At 32.4% G+C, this 24,316-nt stretch overlaps 2 protein-coding genes and 1 long non-coding RNA gene across 4 annotated transcripts; 1 reads left to right on the top strand and 2 right to left on the bottom strand.

Moving 5' to 3' along the window:
* Window positions 1–1,753: 1,753 nt before the first annotated feature.
* LOC141486324 (uncharacterized) lies at window positions 1,754–4,839 on the bottom strand. Its single transcript, XR_012467770.1, has 2 exons — window positions 4,567–4,839; window positions 1,754–2,848 (listed from the first exon to the last, which is right to left on the bottom strand). It is a non-coding gene; the product is annotated as an uncharacterized lncRNA (long non-coding RNA).
* Window positions 4,840–4,987: 148 nt separating this feature from the next.
* Window positions 4,988–18,184, top strand: LOC111511725 (TBC1 domain family member 20). 2 transcript variants are annotated; one of them, XM_074184048.1, is made up of 8 exons: window positions 4,988–5,262; window positions 5,314–5,433; window positions 6,820–6,969; window positions 7,020–7,114; window positions 9,141–9,334; window positions 10,804–11,166; window positions 13,184–13,384; window positions 17,728–18,184. In XM_074184048.1, the coding sequence occupies exons 1-8, from the start codon at window positions 5,109–5,111 to the stop codon at window positions 17,741–17,743; spliced, it is 1,293 nt and encodes a 430-aa protein (XP_074040149.1). In that variant the 5' UTR covers window positions 4,988–5,108; the 3' UTR covers window positions 17,744–18,184. The 2 variants fall into 2 exon arrangements, with proteins under 2 accessions (XP_074040149.1, XP_074040150.1); XM_074184049.1 differs by having other exon boundaries at window positions 4,990–5,262; window positions 10,804–11,130.
* Window positions 18,179–23,799, bottom strand: LOC111511736 (lysosomal phospholipase A and acyltransferase). Its single transcript, XM_023167771.2, has 5 exons — window positions 23,076–23,799; window positions 21,140–21,367; window positions 20,162–20,333; window positions 18,900–19,022; window positions 18,179–18,841 (listed from the first exon to the last, which is right to left on the bottom strand). The coding sequence occupies exons 1-5, from the start codon at window positions 23,536–23,538 to the stop codon at window positions 18,550–18,552; spliced, it is 1,278 nt and encodes a 425-aa protein (XP_023023539.2). The 5' UTR covers window positions 23,539–23,799; the 3' UTR covers window positions 18,179–18,549.
* Window positions 23,800–24,316: the final 517 nt, after the last annotated feature.

The following is a 24,316-nucleotide window of genomic DNA, read 5'->3' as shown; positions in this document are numbered from 1 at the left end:
ACCGCCATCTAGAAGAGTCGCCGCAATTCCAGATGATGCTAACGCCAAAGCTTTGTCACATCTTGATCGAATAGTGGCCAAAATCAATGAAATGACAAATGTTTTCCCTGTTCCTCCAGGTGCGTCCAGGAAGAATAGACCACCAGTATTATTGTCCACCGCTTGCATTAATGTTTCGTATACTTGTATTTGCTGTTCATTCAGCAACGGCACATTATTTCGAACGAATTCCTGCAATGTATCAACATTGTATTGCAGCTCTCGATTTAATTCTTGGTTGAATGCATCGTGCATCGATCAATTTGGCGCAATCATTCCTACTTCAATCAGTAGCTTGTTTGCAATAGTCAAGCATTGATCCTCAATCAGAATCAATCCTTCATTGTAGATTTCATCGGTTATTTGGATATCAGGATTATTCGTTTGATTGCGCAGGCGATGCAAGATATCTTCACATATGTCGTCTTTGTATTTGTTCCATAACTGAATTGGTTGTGAAGGAAAACATGTGGTGATGATAATTGCGAACAGCGTTCGTATTTGGTACGCATTTGATGAAACAACTGAATCCGCAAGTGTTAAATCCCAATGAGAATCGTTCTCCAGCAAACCCAATAGTTGACATGCTTCTCGATATGTTTGACATTGGTGGCCATTCACAGTTTTCAAATGCGCAAATGATTTTGGTCCACGTACATTTACTTTCTTCGCTTAAGTTCTGTGAATACACTTGTTGCTGGCTTGCATGTCTTGTGCGGCGGCAGATGTTCGCACGTCGTCCTCTAGGCATTTTGGACTATGGACAGAGTGGTGAATTTAACCTCAAATGCACGATCCACATAATTTACACGGTTCAACTTATCACCTTAAAGACAAATGCCTGCTGTTGAAATTGAATAAAAATTTGCACAATACACGTGATTGATTTGATGGTTTCCAATTAAAATGTTCGCAAACGAATAACTTATTTTTTTTACTTTTTTTTACAATTTCACACTGAACACAATACCGGTTTGTCACATGAAATTAACTGAGCAGAGAACAATGAGTAGCTGTCAAACAATGTATCACGCATCGGCGCCATCTACTTAAAATATTGGTTTGTAGTACATGCTATGTATCAGAGATGGCGCTGTATGTGAAAAATGATTTTCCCGCTTTTCTGTTGAATTTTTCCTGAATTTTCTTTGCTATAAACCTCACGGAGCCCGAGACCTTTCCAATGAATGCAAAACCGTGGAAATCGGTTCGTGCGTTCTGGAGTTATAGCGTCAGGAAGGAAAACCCGACTTATTTTTATATAGTAGATGTTAGTGATGTCATGACCATCGTATTAACTCGATTTTGAATAAACTACTGACAAAAAAAATGGTAAAAATATATAACAAGGTACGTTTAGTTTTCACCTATGTGATTATTCTAATATCAGTGGAAAGGTCTGTCTGTGGAATAGCCATAATGTTGCTCCCTGAGTGACTCGGGGAGTTATTTGAAAAAAAAGGACTTGAATATTCACTAGGTTACAACTAGTAAACAAAACGAGATAACAGCAATAAACATGGTCAGTAGTTCATTAAAAATCGAGTTAATAATTTTTAGCATGTTACTAGATGGGCTGAAAAGTTCGTAGACAGATGTCACTACTAGTATTAAATACATATGACTTTTTGAATTAACCTTAACTATAAAAGAACGTATACAAAGTTTCATAGCTTTATATTAGTTTCTGGGATATAACATTTTTAGTGAAGCAACTTTTGTTAGTTTGAAGAAAATGGATAAAAAGGAATTTCGTGTGTTAATAAAGCATTGCTTTTTGGCAAAAAAAAATACTGTTGAAACCAAGGCTTGGCTTGATAAACATTATTCGGACTTGGCACCAGGAAAGTCAACCGTTAAAAGGTGGTTTGTTAAGTTTAAACGAGGTGATATGAGTACCGAGGACGATGCACGCAGTGGACGCTTCAAACAGGCTGTTACCGAAGAAAACATCGGAAAAGTTCAGAAAATGATTTTGGATAACCCCAGAGTCAAGTTGATGGAGATAGCTGAGGCTCTACACATATCAAAGGAACGTGTTGGACATATCGTGCTTGAATATTTGGGTATGCGAAAGCTTGGTTCGAAGTGGGTGCCGCGCGAGCTCACAATCGACCAAAAACGAATTGATGATTCAGATTAGTGTTTGAAACTGTTCCACCATAAAATCCAGAATTTATGCGTCGATATGTGACAAAGCATCTTTCACACCAGAATCAAAATTATCGTCATCTGAATGGACTGCACATGGTGAATCGACTCCAAAGTGTTCAAAGAGACAACAGCCGGCGGGCAGGTGATGGTATCAGTTTTGGGATGCACATTGAATATCTTGAAAAGGGAAAAACCATCAGCGACCATTACACAGCGTTACTGAACTGTTTGAAGGACGAAATCGCGGTAAAACGGCCTTATTTGAAGATAAAGAAAGTGCTGTTTCATCAAGACATTGCACTGTCACAAATCGATGAAAACGATGGCTGTGTTTGATTATTTAGTTCATGTATTTTTTGTGCACTCTGAGTTTATGCAATTTTATTGATTGATAGTTTTTTGTCATTAAAAAAAGTTGATTTGTATAAATTAAAAAAAAATAGAATTAGTACTTTTTCTGTATTTCTCACCCATCTTCGTCCTACACTCAACGTATTCAGTCACCAGGTAGGTGAATTTTGAATATATTTGACAATGGCACAATTATATGAATTGGGTTTGAATTTCTTCCACATCCACCATATTCTTTAGATCTGGCTCCCATTCTCAGACCTCAAGACAAGGCTCGCCGGAAAGAAATCCTTGAAACTGACGCCTATTACAAGACAAATCGTACTATAAATATGGAATCGAAGAATTGTATGACCATTATAATCGTTAATTTCATTTTAAAAAAAATTGTTAGCCTTCGAACTTTTCAGCCCATTTATCTACCAGAAAGATGTGAAGAAACTCTGGTGTTTGTAGTGATTATTCCCCTTTATGGGAAAGTTTATGGCTTTCTACTTCTCCATCTTGATACAAAAAAATTGATTGCTTCCTTTCTTTATAAACTAATGATAGGAGAAATGAGATTCACCCTACCTACCACAAGCATTATTCTACTGTGACCCTACTTTGTTCACATGTTGATAGATAGTGCAAGGATCGAAATCTGTTGTGCGTTTGTTGTTCAGATCTTAAATTTATGGACCATATTGTCACCGTATAGAAGTAAACACTTACTTATACAGGGTGTAACATAAGTACGTTAAAATATTCAAGTGACGTATTCCTGAGACAATTTTAAGAAAAAAAGTCTATATGAACTTGTATCCGAAAATGCTTCGTTTCGGAGACACGGGGTGTTGAAATTGAATTTTTTGTTCGCTTTTCGAAAATAACTCTTGCAAAAAATAAGTTATTTGCACGAAATTCGGTACCCGGGGTTTTTTTGACGTGGGAAATCATAATTTCGTATTAATTTTCATGAAACATCTGGAAGGCGCTGCGTACGCTATCATTATTTCAAATTGCCCTAACTTTTTTGACAGTAATCTTTTGGTACTTTTCATGAAAAAACCTAATTCACACACCTTTTCCAAGTAAAAAAGGTACACCTTCTCAACAACGCTGGTTGTGATCGTTTTCGATATATTCACAATTTTCTATATCGATGCATATGACTTAGCTATTATTTTTGTATCAAGAGTGCCGTAGGTTGAAACAACTATAGATAGATAAATGAATATACATTATTATCCAAAAGATATCAAGGAGAAAAAATTAAAATGAAGGAAAGTACATTTTATTATAATTGCAACCTCTAGGACAATATCCACATTTGAATAATTTGTCCCCCAGCATGTTTCTGGACATAGTTTAGCAGAGTCTTGTTTCTGGCAAATCTTTTGTCACATCTTATGAACTTGAAACTATTTTCACACTATAAATATTTTTTATGTCGCAACATTGAAGTTATCCAGTGGAGTGTATCGATAACTTTTTGGCTCCACTCACCTAGGTACTTATTTGTATGAGCTGAAATTAGATCTACTCCATGCATGCCACTATCTATGCAAGGGGGCGATATTGTTTGGTACCAGTCCGACAATGGGTCTCCTTCAATTTTGGTTGGCGCATTATACAAAAAGTGTCCACCGAAGGTGTCGGCATCACTTTCTGGAATACTCAGTTCAAATGGCGAGTTTATAGTAAGGTAAACATACTGGGACAATTGAATGCTGATGAAAACCAAATTACCAAACCACGACCAATGGAGTTTTTTAATGAAGAGCCCCTTTGAATGTTTAATATGAGATAATATTTCTCTATTCAAAGTTCATGTGATTGTTTAGATTTTACCAGTGACGTCATCATGGCTACGTTATCATGAAGTAGTGATTTTTTTGGTAGGGCTAGTTCAGGCACTTATCGATTGGTGTGGATGTCATAACTATAATCCATTAAGCATAAAAAATATTTCATTGGATTGATAAAATTGTCGGTGAATTTTATAACTTTATTTCTGAAGTGTGTTTAGTTGGCACTAACCTTAAATTATTCGGTGTGTCCACCTATTGAATTGATAGATCTATCAATTCGAAACAATAGAGCGTTTCCATTTTTATGTTGAATTTTAGTACACACCTTAATTCCACATTGGGTCGTCCTCGCCAAATGTTATTTACTTCCTCCGATGTTATATAATGGAGCAAAGAGAAGGACGAGTTGTTTTCAACAGAAAGTTTATAATAGATCGCTTAGAAAAGCTCTAACGTTTTGAATGGACCAACAGATGAAACCATCGAATCCATCAGTGGACACGTCAATTAATTTAGGAGTTCGTCTAGAGCCAGTTTCGTGAATGGATAATGTACCAATAATATAGTGCTAAAGTGCCAAAAACGCACACCTGATATATGTTACCGGCGAACAATTCTGCAAAACATGAACAGCTGTTTAGTTTGACAGCTGGCAATTTGCCATAGACATTGACAACTCCATTGGGAGGTTATCTCTATTTCTATTGTTATTTTGTAAAATTTTTCAGAAATATGTTATCAAATTAAAATTGGGTTTCACTTTCGTTGAAAATGGAGAACTTTGATGACGAAATCAGTAGTATAGATGAAGAAACTACTTCGCTGTTCAATAACGAATCTTCATCAGAACGAAAATCCGATGATTTCCATCAAGATTTCGACGATGACACTGTAGATACGAGATCCGAACTGAAGTTTGATAAAGGTGGGGCGATTAAAAACTATAAAACAGTTTTTATATATCATTGAATTTCAGCCTTAGAAACTGAAGAAGAAACCCAGAAAAGGGCTCTTATCGAAGATGCCCTGAGTAATGAATATACACCACTGAAAATCTGGCAAAATTTTTGTATTACCCCGTATGGATTGATTGCCGGTAAAGTTTCTAATTTTTTTAAACAATACATCAATTGTAGAGAACTAAATGTTGAATTTATTCTCAAATTGGATACTGTGTATTGTCCTTTCAAGGGATACATCATCTAATTTTTTTGAAAATATACAAAGGAGAAAAAATAATCCTTTCTTTCAGCCACTATTGACACAGAATAATACAAGTTATTATGTTTTATACATAGTAAAGTTTTATACAAAATGAAACAGAAGTAGAAGTTACCATGTTAATGGAAACCTACACTGATTTCTATAAAATGAACACATATAACCAAAGAAATTGATTGTAATGAACTTTATATTGAGGGATATATTAGTGTTGGTTAAGAAAGAACTTGAATACAAAAATTTGGTGAATATTTCATATATCAAAAATACATTACAAGTGACAAAATTTAATGATGTAATTTCAAATAGTTTTACCAAATATATGGTGGTCCACAAGGTGTATGAGACCACTATCGTTTATCATATACATAAATGATATTTGTGAATTTATAATGAATTCTAGAATATAACTGTTTGCAGATAACAGGAAATTCAGGAAATGAAATTATTGATTCTTTACAGAGGGATATCAAATGTATGATGTTTGGCAAATAGGTTGAATTTCAAAGAGATGAAAATGAACACAATTAAATCAAAATTTGTTACTTTCAAATTGTCCTTACAGAATTTCAGATATTTCTTTATTGAAAATGATTAAATCGAAATTGTTTCATAAGTTAAATATTCAGAAGTGTATTTTTATATAGTTGACTAAATTTCAATGAACATGTAATATATATAGAAAAAATTGCTAGGAAAACTGAACTTTCATCGAGATCAGGAAAATGTTTATTTTATATTTCTTGAATGACATACTTCTTGGATATCTTGAAGATAAAATACAATTTGAAGCTTTAGCCATCATCAATTCAAATGATATTCAAAACCTTAAAAAGTTAGTAAAACTGACACATTGCCATTTAGTTCACATATTAATGAATAAAGTCGATTTATTATTATTATTATTAAAAAGATATGTCTTTTGGATAAAATCAGTTATTTTATAAATATTCGCAAAATTGTAATAAAGTTGGCAAAGGAAGTGAAAAATTGGAAAAAGGCAGGATTCAGAAAAAATTGTGAATAGTAACATTGATTGCAGAGTAATTGGGTATCTATATTGAAACTTATTTTACAAATTTTATTCACATCTTTTTCATACAGAGTTTACTTTGAAAATATTAAAATTATGTATTTCATGCTAATAATTTATAGTTTAATCTACTGTATCCTTATTAGATATTTGTATATAGAAGTTTTAGAGCTAAATAAACTCATTATTATTATACTGCTACCGTAGCACTAATTTCACTTTTTAAAGATGACCTGAGGTTCAAGGTATGGCCACTTCTGTTGGAAGTAGATCCTACTCCAAATGAGAAGATCCCGTCTCTTGAAGAATTATCTAGTCATAGCGAGTACCAACAAGTGGTTTTGGATGTGAATAGGTCATTGAAAAGGTTTCCTCCAGGTGAGATTTTGTTGAAAACCCCAATGAAATATATCTTTCAATTTTTATAGGCATTCCATATAAGCAACGTGTTGCTCTTCAAGATCAACTGACGGTGCTCATCTTACGTGTCATAATGAAGTATCCAAAATTACGATACTATCAGGTATGTGAAGGATTTCTGGCAATAAAAACCTGTAACTGATACTTTATTTTCACAATAGCTTGTTGTGAACCTGCGTTTGTTCACTTGCCACTTGAATTTTGTTGTACAAAACTTATGATTCCCTCTAAACTGTATATTTTCCAGTACATCACCACACTGTGATAAATACAATTGTTAATGAAATTCAATGATACTTTTACAAGGTACTTTTCGATTGGTATTGTTGGCAGTGTTGAAAATTAAACTAGAAATGAATGTGTCAAAATGGCATGGCTATGAAACAGAAAATGGGAGCTACCTCGGAAGGTGCCTTTCACAATTGATTCTATGTTGTGTTTTGTGTAGTGTTTAACTTGAAAAAAATGCTTGATTTATTGAAGACTCTTTTTGTACACTAGAACAATAATATACTCTCTCCATGTTGTTTTTATATGCATCTAGTCGAATTATTACCTCACATAATGAGGGTCAATAAATTAATTCCTGTTATTTTGTTATTGTTCCCAATGTTATTTGCTACCTGGTTGATACCTAACCTTTATCTTTTTTAACCTGTAATTATATACAAGAAAATGTAAAATGTCATGTATATGGGAAGAATACTAGCATTCTGAGATATAGTCCTGACAGCTCCCACCATGTTCACAACAAATAATGGCAGAATTACATTTTTTGTCCATAGGCTGGTCACATTCCCCTTCAATCTTCATAAATCCTTGACTTTTCAGAAAAACAAAGAAAATTGGAATATGAAAGTGCTTTCAAAAATGCTTGCACTCTAAAACAAGTGTTGGGCAACCCGAAAGACAAGGTAGCAGGGAAGGAAAAATCTGGGATTTATGAAATAAGCTGTGACGATTGAGATAAAAAATATGTTGGTCAAACTAAGTGGACTATAATGCCTCGCTGCAAAGAACATATTTTACATATTCGGTTTTATGAACTATAGAAGTCTAGTGTTACTCAATATGCCATAGAGAACAGCTACAGAATAAGTGAGGTATGAACATGACAAGTTTCTAAATGCCTTCGAAAGTTTAAACATCTAAAAATGTGGAATGAAACTTATGAAAAGCTTCAAAGGTCCTATTCCTAACAGCCTTCATTTGCATTTTCACCTAATTACAGTTAGAAAACAGGGAAAGATTAGGTATCAGTCAGTTAGCAAATAAGATTAGGAACAATAACAAAAAACTAGTTATTAATTTCACAATCTCCTTCATGTAAGGTTATTACTGAAAATCGGCGAGACTTCATGAACTGCCGTGAACTTTAAATCTAACGAATTGTTAGATTTAAAGATCTAACGGATTGTTAGATTTAAAGTCTTTGTGATTTTCTGCACTACTGAAAAGTTATTAGAGTCTTCATAAACAGTTTATTCCATTTGTATCCTTTTTGATACATATTCTTCACCAGATAGGTGTTTTATGAATTTTATAATAGTTATGATTCATCTAGATGCGTATAAGAACATCAAACTAGCTGTTGGAATTTTTCTTAGTTATCTTCTGATGATGCTAACTTGGTTAGCAAAACGTGCATCGAGAGACTTTTTTGTTGTTCTGGTGTGGGAAAAGTATTTTTAATAGATTCATTTTACGCTAGAGGTTCCAAATTGTACTCGTCAAAGCTAGATTGATAAGTTAAGTAAAATTTACAATTAGGCAACCTAATTTTTATTTCTTGACTTTGACACTTCATGATATTGCCAATAAATGATAACAAAAACTCTAGTGAAGGGATATTATCATTAAGGATATGATTTCAAAAAAAGTCCTATAAGTGAACTAGAAGTTTTTTATTCTGGAAAAAAGGTATGATTTTGATTACCAGAAATGAGTCTGGTTTCAACTTTCGAGTGGTTTTATCTTCGAAAGTACCACAACGCCAAATTTTGACTTCTAATTCAAGATTCAGTGTCTAATTGAAAATGTTTCACAAACTAGCGTGAGCTAGATAACCGAATATTTATCAAGATTTTCAAGTCATGAACTTAACAAAACTTGTTTTTTAATTCTTTTAGGGATATCATGACGTAGCCATCACATTTTTATTAGTAGTAGGAGAAGTTGTGGCATTCAGAATTATGGAGAAACTAAGCACTGATAATTTAAGAGAGTGTATGGAGCCAACCATGGAAAAGACTTCCTATAGATTGAATTACATTTATGCTTTGCTTTCCAAAGTTGATCCAGATCTACATAGTTTCATGGACAGGTAAAATTATTTAGAAAATGTAATTTTCAGGTACATGAATTTAAGTGCAGAACTTCCATTGGAACATTATCACTGTTTGGGATGGTCATCTAAAATACATTTTAATGATGTTTTTCTAAATATGATGCAGTTGAATCAGTAATACTACTACATTTACATGTGTATATCAGTTCTCAGACCACAATTGTCTTTTATATAAAAATAGTAATGATTTTTCAATCTAGAAAGAATTATTCATGATTTTGTTGAAGACTCTATGAAAGTTTTGTTCAAATTGGTACATAGGATGAAAGAATGCGTATACGTCAATATGTGCATCCGATATAAGTCCACAAATTGGTCCAGACTAATGAAAACAAAACGATATGACTACTGCTCCGAACAACCTAACCTTTCAATGAAGAATTTCTATTATTTTTGAAATTCTACAATAGTGAAAATCCCATCTTACAATTTTTGAGTTAATTTTATAAAATTCGTCAGCACTTTATTGATAATTCTGTAGAAACATATTTTATATTCCAACCTTCCACTCAGATATCTGACAATTTGAATTTTCCAATCTGAGATTGAAATTTATAATGATGATATAAAATTGGTAAAATTTTGGACAGGCCGATTTTGAAAAAAAGTGTGTGCTTGCGTATTTTGACGTGTAGATTACGAATCCAAAAAAAAAATCGTTGCTCTCTCTCATTTCCACAGTTATAGCCCAAAAAAGTTTCGAAAATTGCAACTTTTCAGTCTTTATTTTGCACAACACAAACTATAGAATCACAAGTATTTATTCACATCACTTTCGCATCTTATTTCACCTTTGACACTTTTCAGTTTAATAATCAAAATTTTTCCTATGAAATATAGAGGTTACACTATAGAGATGTCACTAGAAAATGAATCCATTGTTGAATCGAGTTAGAAGGGTTGTAACTTTAAAAATAAGGGAAAGCGCCGATTTTTTATTTTGAATTCGTAATCTACACATCAAAATACGTGAGTACCCACATTTTTTTTGAAAATCAGCGAGTGCAGCCTACAGTTTATCAGTTGTGAAAACTATTTGTATTGTGTAATATAATAGAATTGAAACTGTAGGAATTTTTCAATAAACAACATGTAAACTGTCAAACGTTCTGAAAGTCAACGAAATTGCTAACAACCCATGTATGTATAGCTATATCTCTTCGATATACTGAGGACAAGCTTTCATCCAAACAAGAGGTCTCGCTGATTCAACATAAATGTTAACTGATTTGTTATCTTTTTTCACTCGTAGAATTTAAGGATGTTATATAAAAATATGGGTTTTATTGCCTATTTTGTTGATGACATGTGTATTCTTTTGTTGAATGAATTCAATTCTCACCTCAATGATTTCAGTTTTATTGAAAAAATAAAAATTACTATCATTATTTTTTATTATTATTAAATGTAAAATGATTCCATGAAAGTAACGAATATTTTTACAGAGCTTCTGTCGGTACAATGTTTGCCTTACCCTGGTACCTAACATGGTTTGGCCACTCCCTCAACCAGTATAAGGACGTGGTGAGGCTCTACGACTTCTTCTTGGCATCCCCTGCTGATATGCCCCTGTATGTGGCGACGTCTCTGGTGATCCAAAGACGGAAAGAGGTCTTCGCAGAAGGTTGTGACATGGCCAGTATACACTGTCTGCTATCCCAGATCCCGGACAATCTTGACTTCGAAGAGATTCTTACAAGAGCGTCGTCTTTCTACAAGAAATACCCTCCTGACAAACTGGAACACTTGGTGAAGAAGCGCGTCCAGAAAGAGTATGTAGTTTTCGGACTGTTTTATCTGCTGCAAAAGTTCGTATACTTCTTGAGGGAGGTGTTCAGCCTTCGCTTGTTTTTGTCTATGTTCTCTTTGCTTATGCATAGGAGTAAGAGAAAGTATAGGTAGGGTTTGCGCTTGTTCGGTTGTTGCTTGCCATCTCTCCTCTTTAACTTTATTTTTCTGCCTGACATTTATTATTTTAGTGCCTTGTTTGAATAAATGCATCTTTAGTATTTGAGTTTGATATTTATCCTTTCGGTGTTATGCATTGGAATCGTATATTAAGAGTACTGGAAGTACTTATTGGTAATCTCAAGAAATTATAAGGAATTTCTCTTGAGAAATGAGAAAAAAATCTATGAAATGAAATGGTTGTTATGAAAATGTTGAAATAATTCATATCATGAATGCTTGAAGGGCTGGCAATAATCAAATTTCATAAATATAAATATTAATTAATTATTTTCCTTGGGACTTGAATTCAAAGTTCATAGTATGAAAGAAAACTCACTGATTTATATGGTGCTTTCAATAATTTAAAATCTCCCAAGTGTAAATTCACTCTCATCTGTGAATTGCATAATCGTCAATGTGAATTCACAATTGAAACCAATAATTTGCAATTACACCAGTAAATTCACATAATAAAACCTTTATTTGATTCACTTCTTTGTTTCAGTCATTTTATTATATTTTTACCTTTGGTAAATTTATAGATCAGGCAAATTAAAATGCAAATTCATAACTTCAGTGTGCAGTAGGTTCCATCAATTTGTTTACTGAATTGCTATTCAGTTCCTTAAGAAAATCAGATTTTGTTATTCGTTAACTAAATTACAGATATTAACAAAAATTATTTTAGACACTTTTCTGGAGCATTAGATATGATTAAAGTTATAATAGTTTTTATCCAAGTTTTTTAATAATGATGTTAATACAGGACTCTATTATATTCAAACCCTAATCTAGTTTTTGTATTTGAAGTATTTGAAAAAATTTTTTTAATTTCATTGATTTATTGTTTGAAGAAACATTATTTTCACAAATTTCAACTTATAAGTAAAGATGAATTATTTGAAATGTTCATTTTCTTCAATTTTTCAAGTTGCTGTAGATTCTTCATTCAGGAAAAATTATTTGGGTGGTTTCAATCAAATAATATCTTTCAGAAATCATGTAGTTTCTCTGATATATCAGAATTTTGTTTTTTTTTATTCCATTCATCAATTCAACTTTATAATTTGAAAAACTTATGAATTTGAAAACTGGAGAGTTTCATTAATTGGTAAATTGTACAGAAAGTAATACTATACATTATTTTTCTGTAAGTTATTCAGTTTATCTTTTCTGAAGTGTATCTACTATTTGCTAGATTTTTGAATCAAATGTGTTGTTGATTATTACTTCAAATTACAGTAATAGTTGTTCTTGTCTAAACAGATATTGCCTTTGACCACATATATTTTTGGTTGTTTGAAAGAAGAATTATCATAAATTTTTCATATGTGATGGAATTGGCCGATATCTGACTCAAACAACATTTTATTGGCAGATTTTCACTGAACAGTTTACTAAATGCAATAGCTTCCTCGGTCGTTTCCATACTGTCAGTATAAACACACAGTGAATTTCCATTTGAATATTGCTTCTTTTCAAAAATCACAGTCAAAATTTTGATGTAAATCGGAAATCTATAAATGAAATTTTCTTCAGATTGAAATGTCATTTAGTGAAAATAGTGGAGACTTCAAACAAAATGAATAATTTCTCACCAAGAATTACAGTGAAAAGCTTTTATCTGAAACAGAAATATTGAAGCTGTCTGTTACAGTAAATCTAAATTAAATTTATAAGACACCTCAGGTGTTTTCTGATGCCCTTTTATCTATCCTCACAATCAAAACGATTGAGAAAAAATATCATCCCCAAATAAAGAATGAACTCGCTTCGCCATTTCCAGTAGTGTGTAGTTAGAAAAACCTGCCGAATGAAAAAGTGAAGTATGTCAGAGCTCGCGCCACTTTTTATCTCATCTCTTCTTTTCCGTAGGGCCGCTCAACGCAAGAGAGACGAACAGAACATGAGGAACAGGCTCAACAGGAACAAAAGCATGTGGGTTCGCATAAATCACAACCTGCCAACGTGGCTGGTTTTCAAAGGAAAATACGGCCTGATTTTCGCAGCAGCTACCGTCTTATTGGGGTACATTTACTACATAAAGGCGACAGAAAAAAAGTTTTCATTGATGAGGTATGTCAATTTGTCATTGCGGCTGGATTAAATTCAATCACAATTTTTTTGTGGAACTACACTCGATCCTAATAGTAAAAAATAATAAAAATGCTCATTATGAAGGCAAAACACTATCACAGTGCTCAACATTTTTTCCTTATTGTGTTATGATTTGCCACAGCTGGTTTTATAATACTTTACTAGACTCACTATATTTTTGTATAGCAAAAGGATCGCAAATAGTTCATGAGCTGCCGGGTCGTTTTATTAACCTGCAGTGGCGTGCATTTGGTTATTTAATTAAAAATACTTGTTGAAACTAATTACTTTGTTTATTTACTTATCTGTAATTGATATTGTTATAACATTTTAATTTAATGTTGTCAAATGTTTACGATTGAAGGTTCTACAAATTCCTCAACTAGTCTGGTTCACATGTACTCGATTTAGCTCTTTTTGGTGACATTTTTCAGCCCTGTCCAAAAATTACGACCAAGGTGTCATTCGATTCGTATTTTTGCCTAGAAAGTTTAAGGAAAGGCCCGAAAACGCGCTGATAAAAATTACAAAAGTTATAAACAATTGAGTGAAAAAAAAATGGGGCTTCAGTTTTTTCTTAATTTCTCGGAAAATTTTCAAAATTTTGGAAATTTGAAAAGATCAATGAATTTGCGTAATAAAAGTCCCGCCTCCCGAAACTGTATCTCGATTATTTATAATTTTTACAGAGCCCTGAAAATAGAGCCAAAAGCAGGTAGTCTGGCTTCCGCGCGCCTTTCGTCACTCTGACATAAAAACAAAAAAAATTATTTAAACATATTAAATGTAAATATTAAGGAATGAAAAAATTCATGTGATGTTGGGATACATCAATAAACAATTATCCGCAGTCAAAAAATGTTTATCCCACTTTTAACGTTAATTATAAATTTGTTAATTAATAACTTTTTCTGAATTGAAAGTTAATATAAAAATCCCTATAATTATTAAACGAAAACCCTGGCATTTTTTTCCTTTGGTGAAGTTATCCTTAATAGGCAAAAAATAGATTACCGTTGCCAAAATAAAAAAATTGTTATTTTCTATTTTTTTATTAACAATTGAAAATTATAATTTTATAAAAAATACATTACGATTTTTTTTTTCTAATTTTTTATTGTTTCAATGTCTCATGGCTAAAAACTAATTAATAATTTTTTTTTTAATTTTTTATAGCTATTGTTAATAAATTTATTATAAACAAATACATTGTTTATAAGCAATTCGAAAATTTTTTTTGCATTATGTTAATTGAAAAAAAACATGGTTTTTAGAAAAAAAATGATTTTTAAAAAAAAATTCTTTGTTGCTAAAAAATGCGTTTGTTAATTAACAATCTTTTTTGCAACTAAATATTAAAATTAAGGAACCGTTTTTTTTAATCATAAATTCTATTGTTCTTCAAGGTTTTGAAAAAACTTGATTTTTTCAATTGTTTAACAAACGCATTTTTTAGCAACAAAGAATTTTTTTTAAAAAACCATTTTTTGTCTAAAAATCATGATTTTTTTTCCATTAACATAATGCAAAAAAATTTTTTGAATTGCTTACAAACAATGTATTTGTTTATAATAAATTTATTAACAATAGCTGTAAAAAATAAAAAAAAAATTATTAATCAGTTTTTAGCCATGAGACATTGAAACAATAAAAAATTAGAAAAAAAAATTTGTAATGTATTTTTTATAAAATTATAATTTTCAATTGTTAATAAAAAAATAGAAAATAACAATTTTTTTATTTTGGCAACGGTAATCTATTTTTTTGCCTATTAAGGATAACTTCACCAAAGGGAAAAAATGCCAGGGTTTTCGTTTAATAATTATAGGGATTTTTATATTAACTTTCAATTCAGAAAAAGTTATTAATTAACAAATTTATCATTAACGGTAAAATTGGGGGAAAATTTTTTTGACTGCGGATTATTGTTTATTGATGTATCCCAACATTACATGAATTTTTTCATTCCTTAATATTTACATTTAATATGTTTAAATAATTTTTTTTGTTTTTATGTCAGAGTGACGAAAGGCGCGCGAAAGCCAGACTACCCGCTTTTGGCTCTATTTTCAGGGCTCTGTAAAAATTATAAATAATCGAGATACAGTTTCGGGAGTCGGGACTTTTTTTACGCAAATTCATTGCTCTTTTCAAATCTTTTTTCAAATTTCCAAAATTTTGAAAATTTTTCGAGATATTAAGAACAATCTAAAGCCCCATTTTTTTTTCACTTAATTGTTTATAACTTTTGTAATTTTTATCGGTGCGTTTTCGGACCTTTCCTTAAACTTTCTAGGCAAAAATATGAATCGAATGACACCTTGGTCGTAATTTTTGGACAGAGCTGAAAAATGTTACAAAAAAAAGTACATGTGAACTAGACTAAACTGAATGGTCTAATTACCATATGTTGTTATTTTCTTTTATAATATGGTCAATACATTTGCGCCATTTTTTGGAATCAATATTTTTTTAACGACTTCTTAAAGAGTATTTTGACATCATTTATTTTGAATGTCGTGTTTCTTTTTACATTAAACCCTTTACTCGAGCCCACACAAGTTTAATGGAATTAAGTTCGCAATGATAGGGGGCAGGAAGCATAACATTTCGTTTCTGTGCCATTTTGTTGACGAGCTTTACTTGAACATACTATGTTTTTTGTCAAAGCCACTCGATGATATACGCTTTTCTCCATGTATTAGTTGGAATTCTTCAAAATTTTCCGGAATGACAACTTGCAGTATCCATAACAATCATCGAGTTAGGTGGAATGAGATCCAACATTTGCTCAAAATATTCTTCAAACACATCGCCATTCATATCTTCATGGTAATCAATAGAATGCTTTGACTCAAACATCAATAAACCGTCCTCAATAAAATCATCAACACTTCCAATGTAGGTAATAACCAGATGCTTTCCTTTTCTAGAAGACGACTTTGATTCGGTAGCCCAGCCATATAAAAATGCTTGATGTGAACTTATGTCTTTGACTTGTCACAGCTTTCCAAAGGTATATCCTTCGTCAAGCCAGATTATAAATTTTCATACCCTCAAGTTGAAACTCTCTTATCTGCATTAGATAATGTCTCTTCCAGCAAATATTTTCATAATTTTCAATTAGGAGCGATTTTATATTTAGTTTTTTCAGCTGAAATTTAGTTCCTTCAAAGTTTTCCACAATTTTTTCTGTCCACCATTGGAGACATACTTTATTTTTCTCCCATTATTTTGTCCGTATTTATTTCTTAAAATACAATGAATTTACTGTTTTTCTAGTTATAGGTTTGTAGTTTTATCTAATTGTTTTCCTAAAGATGGTTTGGGGATTTCACAGCTTCATTATTTCTTTCGTTCTTGAATTTACAAATTATCTAAGAACAATTCGTTCAGGCCAGTCTCATCTCCCTACACAGTAGGTTAATGGACTGACACCTATCAGAAAACAACTACTCCCCTGGCTAATACCACGAAGGGCGTTGGATTATATCGACAGGTGTCAGTGCAGGATTCTTCACAGAAGTTATTCCTGAATATGCTGTTGGCGATACAACTGCCGCAATAGATTTTCAATTATTGGAACACACTTGCAGACCGGTTTCGGGCTGTTTGGCCACTTGTCAGTGCAAGGTAGTGTATATCATCATATATATATATATATATATATATATATATATATATAAAACGCCCTTCGTGGTATTAGCCAGGGGAGTAGTTGTTTTCTGATAGGTGTCAGTCCATTAACCTACTGTGTAGGGAGATGAGACTGGCTTGAACGAATTGTTCTTAGATAATTTGATTTATAGCCAGTCTTCAAGTATGCCCACTGACTATATGTTGAATTTACATGTCAATGATTTTGAAACTCCCGTCATTTGGGAACACATTTCCACCAGAGTATTAATGGTATACGGTATATACGAGAGCTTCATATACATCAAGAATAATAATCTTTTCGTTGATAGAAAAAGCATATTTGCACATTCCTTTTACTGAAGAGAAAACTGGAGAAACTGAATTAATTTACACACTAAGTATAACACTGATGAGGACGCAAGGGCTTTATCATTAATTAATATTGTTCAGGTAATAAAACACCTAAATTCTCTGTTTATATATTTGAATATTTTCTCGTTAGGCGTCTAAAGAAAAGAAACAGTAATGTTACTATGAAACTGAAATTTTTCCTGAAGAAAGTTAAGGTTTATATTTGAGTGAAAAGCTCAGCTATTTGAAATTTTTCCTGGTTATTGGTATCACTTATGTAATTTTTCGAGAGAAAGACATATATCTGAGATGAATGTATTTTTTTGTTCCAGCTTATTCAACACATGACATTTGGTTTTGCCCGGACCCATCAAATTGATAACACATAAGAGATTTTATACCATTTTCTAGTTATTTATTTTTATATTGTAAATTATGAAATATGCTGTACACCAAGAGATTAGAAAAGTCTATTGATATTAGCGTTAAAAGGTTAATGATTATCTTACATTTATAGCAAATTATGTATAAAATAGATTTGAATATCCCACGATTGTTGACCAATCATGGATGAAAGTGATATATCATTTTGTAAATCTCGTTACTTTTGTTTCCCTTCAAATCTTTTAGCATGGTGGGCAAACTTTCCTTTGGATTAATTCAATTTCAGTTTCTATTACCAAAAATGTATTACCAGCGCATTTAGAATTAATGTACAAAAATGTAATCAAAAGTTCTCTCATTTAAGTGCAATTTGTAAATGTAATTTAATAAAACTCTAGATAAATATGCTTGCTTTTATTTACATCGTCACAAAATCACTCTAATAAATAAATAAATATTAGTGGAGGGAAATAATATCTAAGTTGCAAAATCTCACAAACTTAAGACCAACGAAGAGTATGAAAGAGTTTTTTCTTATAGTTCTAGCAGATGTTTTGATATAACATGTAAATATAAATTGATTCCACAACTGACAACAAATTGGTAAACAACCAACAATTTAAAACACTTCCATCATATCCTGCTGGCCAATAGAATAACAACAAACATACCGTCTTTTTCTAAAATATCTTATTTTCTTATCACTTGTTCTGCTATCAGTGCAGGACAAACCAGAGAGCGTTGGGTAGTAAAAAAAAGGCAGGTGAATCTTATCTGCAGGACAAATAGTTACAGAAAAAATCCCAGCTCAGTAAAGATTTCGGCCGATGTGGTTGTGCCTGGTACTTTCTCATTAGATTCGCGATATAATCTTGAGTAGTTTTGTCGTGCAAGATCTGCAAATGGTCAACTTTTGGCAATTCTTTCACATACACTTTTTGTTTCTGTAGCTTTTGCCAGTGTATGCAGCCCTCCAGTGATCTTCGATTTACCGTACCATCTCCGTCCCCGGTCAGAAGGGTAGGATAACCATCTAGAAAGGTTCCTGGCTTGTAGTACAACCTAATACAGAATATTAGTTATTCAAATTAGTTTTCAGATAATTTTCAAAGTATATTACTTTTCTACAGTTGTAACTCCAACTCCATATAAACAATGAACCTCAACGCCAGGAGGTTTGAAGTTCAGCTGGAAGGGCTCTGTGTCCTTCCTCATTTCCCAACCATCAGGGTAACCCACTCCCCTGCAAAAAAAGTCAATGTCGTCAATAGAATACGATACTTGAAAATTAGTGAGAAGTGAATTTGGAACATGTACAAAACTTTTCACAGTGGTTTAAAATCAATTTAATTAACCTGCAAGGACGACTTTTTTAGGAAACTTGCCCAAATGTTTCTCAGATGTAGATCAATGAGTCATGTTATTAGCCAGGGAAGCAAATGTTCTCTAGGTAGGTTTGAAGTGAGTTGGTTTATTCAACACCCGATTGCCACCAGCGAGGGTTTATTGTGGCTCACACCTATTCAAACTCTACCAACTAAATCCAGCTTTTTTATGGAACCAATTACTTTATTTCAGTGAGTGATCTATCATGTCAGCTGTCAAGATTGGGAATCTGATAATCATATAATCATTAAAACCCTGATCTTCACCGCCAGAGGGCAAGCACAGAGTATGTGCTATGCTATCTGGACCTTAATTTCTTGTGAAGAATAGTCCACTCCAAGGTTGACAGACCATGGAATATATTCCTCAATTTATTGTGGACTTGATCAGCATCAGTCTGTGACTACCTTCATTAGGTAGGTAAGCAACACAAATGTATGGCTTGATGATAAATCTCCAAAAAAGTCGATAAAAATCTATGAATTCCTTCACAAAAATAATCTTTTGTTCGAAATTGTAATCTTATGCCAAGTTGTGATTAAGTGGCAAAGAACAATAATGAGAGTTTATCATAAAACTGTTTCACTGTAAAAAAAGTAGCATCACATACAATGTGTTGTACCAACGTAAAAAATAATGCTTTTAAAATTGTGATGAGTTTTCAATAAGGCTTTTTCTTCAAAATATTCTATCTGATCCAAAATGTTTGATAAAAGATTTCCTTGAAAAAAAGAGGTCAAGAAGTAATTTTTTTATCACTGACATTCATAGGTTTTGACATCAAAAATAAAAAAAAAAGTTTTATGAAATATGAAGGGCACATTACCAAATTTGCACAGAATAAATTTCAGTAGAGTCAAACTTATACTTCCTAAGCATATTAAGTTTTGAGGATTTTGCTCAACACTTTCTAGAAGTTTTTGAAAATCGTGCTAAGCGTAGGTATAAGATATGTTGAGTTACTATCAATATTATTGTTAATTGAATAACACTTACTGAAAAAACTCTTCGAGATCATTAATTGTGAAGTTTTTCTTGTCTGTTTGAACAAGAACCTCGTTAGGTTTCCAAAATAACTTAGAAGGTAATAACCAAGCTAAACTAGGTGAGGTAATTTGTTCTGCCCTCATAATACTCTCGCGAAGGATGTATGAACCTAGATCATCCCCTGAAAACGAAAACAACCTATATAAAACATATTTCCTGAAAGAAGTTTATGAATGGTTGACAATATTAATAGCTTGGTCAACTAGTGTTGACACAAACACACATGTGAGTGAAAAGTTTTTTAAATTATATTTTTCCTTGATTCTGACTGTGGGTCAATCCAGGAAGTGATTAGCCTCCTACTCAAAGGGCTGATAGCAGTTTTATGTCTTTAGACAATAGAAATTATAATTTCAATTTTTACATTGACTACTTCATCTCAATAGTATCGATATATATTTCTTCATTCACTGTATTAATTGAAGGAATTGTTTTGATTTTTTTTTCTAGTCCATTGAGACTATCGAGATAAATGTAGTCATTGTATTGTAACAAAAGTATGATTATTTACTAACCTCATGAGTTGAGATCATTTCTCTGACACAATACACATTATGTTTATCTGAATGCAACATCACTCATTTGTTTACACATAATTTGAATTGGTCACAGATTGAAATTATTGGTATATCGTTCAACAGAGCAAAAAAACAAATATTTGTTTGTAAGGCGATTCTCATGATCATTTAGACCAAAATTTCCTTTGTGAAAAGATGCTTTATTTTTTGTTGGATTCTGAAATTTTTTTGAAACAAAATGAAAACAATTGATTTTCTTGTGTTCTCAGTAAAACCCAACAAAAAAACATGTAATTTACAAGATGAAGCTGCAAAACAAAGAAATGAATTGAAAGAATTCTCAACTTTCTCAACTTTCCTCACTTCTTTTTTTTGAATGTTCTGTTTTCAATTGTTCTTACTTACTCACCTATTGCATAAACTTTGAGAGCTTTCACGCTTCCACCCCAAACTCCGCTTAAACTAATAAAACTCCTGATATACTTGTCTTTCCACCACTGGCTTTGGGAGTTGAGAAAAACCAAAGTCATGATGCTGCCCATGGAGTGAGACACCAGCACAATGGGAGTGTTATTGTGTTGAGTGTAAGTAGTTTCTATGAGTGTTTTCAGATTAATGAAGAAATCCTTGTTCTCATCTAGAAGCAAATGCTAAATCAATATATATATATATATATATATATATATATATATATATATATATATATATATATATATATATTGATACATAGTGAGCATTAAACAAGTAATCATCAACTTAATTTTTTTTTTAAATACGGACCAGTATAGTAATACGTAACTGAATTTGTTATAACGGTGGCTACAAAAATCGATGAAAAAAACTAGAGGTTCGTATTAAAAAAAAGTGGATGAAGAAATGTAATGAACGAAACGTTGCATTGCAATTTACTTTATATCAGATTATAATATGGAACAGTATTGAAAGTTTCTCTGCCTTTTTTTAATATCATTCGAAATAGAGGCGGTAGAGCCAAAAAGCGAAATTTGACAATTCTAGTTTTTGACAAATATTTCAAAAACAACCACTTATGTTCTCAATCTGAGTAGAGATAATTCTAGTATCTCGAAATAGGAAACGTTTGTCCAATTTAACCGACGTTTTATGTCTTATAGTTTCCGAGATAGCAATAGGTATATACACCAAGTGACTTCATTATTTCAAGATAGATAAAAGTTTTGAATAATTGCAATTATTTTTTATCTATTGAATATCAGCTTTGAATTACTTACAAAGTAATAATTAATGGAAAACCTAGTTGCCTGAAAAACTTTTTCATTTTACAGCGTCAATGATTTGTTTCCAGTAGGTAATTTTGAATCTAACAAATTTTTGAAAAAATCAATTTTGATACACAAAGTTCAAAAGTTGGTACATATTGAAAAAACTTTTCTAATGCCCAAAGAAAAATATTGTCTTTTGACGGGCGTTTCACAAACCAAGTTAGCATCATCAGGTTTACAAAATTGTAGCATACCCGGATGTTGCAACGTGGGCTGCAGCGGAGGATCGAATTGACCACTCACTTTGAAACTGCCCTCCTAACTATCTAGAAATCCATTATTTTTGTAGACGAGAGTTTCACTTATCTCGGACACTTTCTATTAAATTTCACTGAAAAGTGGTATAGTATAATCAGTAATATGAAAATTCACAACTATTAATATTTAATGAATTGAACATGAAATGATGAATGAACTAATTACTGAAGGAAGCCAAGACTTCTGATGAAATGAAAAGATGATTAAAGATAAAAAACAAGCAAAATAATAAAAATGAAGATATACAATATCTGTACAATTTTTATTGTTGTATTTATTTTATTTTTATCAAAAATATTTAACCTTTTTAGCAATTGCATAATATATATCTGTGTTTTGATATCATATGCTATGCAAACAACAGTGATGAATAAAAAAGAGAGGAGAATTTGGAAAACTTGCTAGACTAGAAATGAAAATTATTGAAACAATTTCTCATGATGAGAAGGTCATCAATGCAGATGACTAAAAAAAATAACAAGATGGACATCAGTCAAATAAAGAAGTCCAGGAAGACCGAAAACATGATGAAAGAATAACATAGAGAAGAAGCCAAAAACATGAAAATAAAACAATGGAATGAGAAATGCAAAAATATGAAAATATGGAAAATGTCTAAATTAGCCAGGACACACAATAAAAGATTAATATGATATAAGAAAAGAGGTTTGAACATGCAAGTGTCTTTTCCAGCTTGTACTATGTTCAGAGTTTTCAAATTCTGATGTATTGAAACTATAAAAGTTCTACCTATCAATTCAGAAATTAATCTTCTCTTCTACTCACTGGGTGCTTTCCTGAAGTCATATGGAGCTCCTTTAATGGTCACATTTCTAACATGTCCCAATCCTACGAGTGTAGAAGCAATGTCTCTGAAGTAGGATCCCGTACTGGCGTGGCTAGGATCTAACCATTCCAGAGTCTCTGTAATGCCCCATCCCGGAATCCTGATTTCAACCCCATCAGTATTCCTAGTCGTTCTAGTCTCATTGTCATATATAAGCTTGATGTTATCTATCCAACAGTCTATGACAAGGGGAACGAGCAGCTCCATGTTCAGCCATATATTGAAAAAGTCGCTTGTGGTTTTTTCGCAGATGTAATGAGGTACCTGAGTTTTATTTAGTTTTGCTTCTATCTGGTTACCTCCATCGCCAGGTATGAGTATCACTGGATTCAAGGTGGCAGTGGCGAATGTAAAAATGAAGACGGAAATCAGCGATTTTTTTATGTTGAAAAGTGGTATCATTCTTCGAGAATACGCGTTATATGACGACGATCAAAATCGTATGATGTCTGGATTATTACTGTCTCAATTTCAATAATAAGTGATGAGCTTTTGATAATAACAGTGGATCGCGTGATGTATGTATACAATAAACAAACATTGTTTAGATGGCAGGACAAAGACACTCGTTCCAACGTCAAAACCACGTGTTTTCGATGACTTTTGACCCAGAGGACACTAGCGATTCTATCGATGGTAACGCCATCAAAAATTGACGCTTTTTCAAAGTAGAGCGTGCGTGTTTTATTTATTTTAATTAACAAAAAAAATCTATCACACCAGTAAATAGGCTGCAAGAGTTCTAAAAGTTTTCTTATGGAGATTAACATGGGAAAACGGCTAAGGTTCATTCTGCAATTTTTGGTTCCCTTCAAGGTCACGCGTACGGCAGAGTCCAATCAGAGCGCTCCAAATTGTCACGTGACCCAGATGCATCGTCGCGAGTACACCACACTGGCGCCACCTATGAGTCACTAGCTGAACTATCTATTGGTTGAAGAAGGACACTGTAAACACTAATCTTAACGCCACCTATGAGTCACTAGCTGAACTATCTATTGTTTGAAGAAGGACACTGTAAACACTAATCCTAGCGCCACCTATGAGTCACTAGCTGAACCATTTATTGGAAGATGACCAAGGCGGATTCTGGCCCAAAATCCCATGTATTTTCTTATGGAGCTAAACTTTCTGCAATTTTTGGTTCAAACAGGAGTGGGGGAAACGTGTGACGTCATCG

Source organism: Leptinotarsa decemlineata, unplaced genomic scaffold, assembly GCF_025532065.1.
Source record: "Leptinotarsa decemlineata unplaced genomic scaffold, Ldec_3_MD MMD2_tig00026354_RagTag_RagTag, whole genome shotgun sequence".
Classification (NCBI taxonomy): Eukaryota; Metazoa; Arthropoda; class Insecta; order Coleoptera; family Chrysomelidae; genus Leptinotarsa; species Leptinotarsa decemlineata.
This window is presented reverse-complemented; position numbering and strand designations above follow the sequence as displayed.

Bases quoted from the DNA above. Each gene is read 5' to 3' on its own strand.
- LOC111511725 (XM_074184048.1), top strand. From the start codon at position 5,109: ATGGAGAACTTTGATGACGAAATCAGTAGTATAGATGAAGAAACTACT. The intron at 6,970-7,019 runs GTGAGATTTTGT...CAATTTTTATAG, and splicing joins ATTGAAAAGGTTTCCTCCAG to GCATTCCATATAAGCAACGT. The intron at 11,167-13,183 runs GTTCGTATACTT...TCTTTTCCGTAG, and splicing joins CTGTTTTATCTGCTGCAAAA to GGCCGCTCAACGCAAGAGAG.
- LOC111511736 (XM_023167771.2), bottom strand. From the start codon at position 23,538: ATGATACCACTTTTCAACATAAAAAAATCGCTGATTTCCGTCTTCATT. The intron at 21,368-23,075 runs GTGAGTAGAAGA...ATTTGCTTCTAG, and splicing joins TGACTTCAGGAAAGCACCCA to ATGAGAACAAGGATTTCTTC. The intron at 19,023-20,161 runs GTAAGTGTTATT...CTTTTTTTGCAG, and splicing joins GATCTCGAAGAGTTTTTTCA to GGGAGTGGGTTACCCTGATG.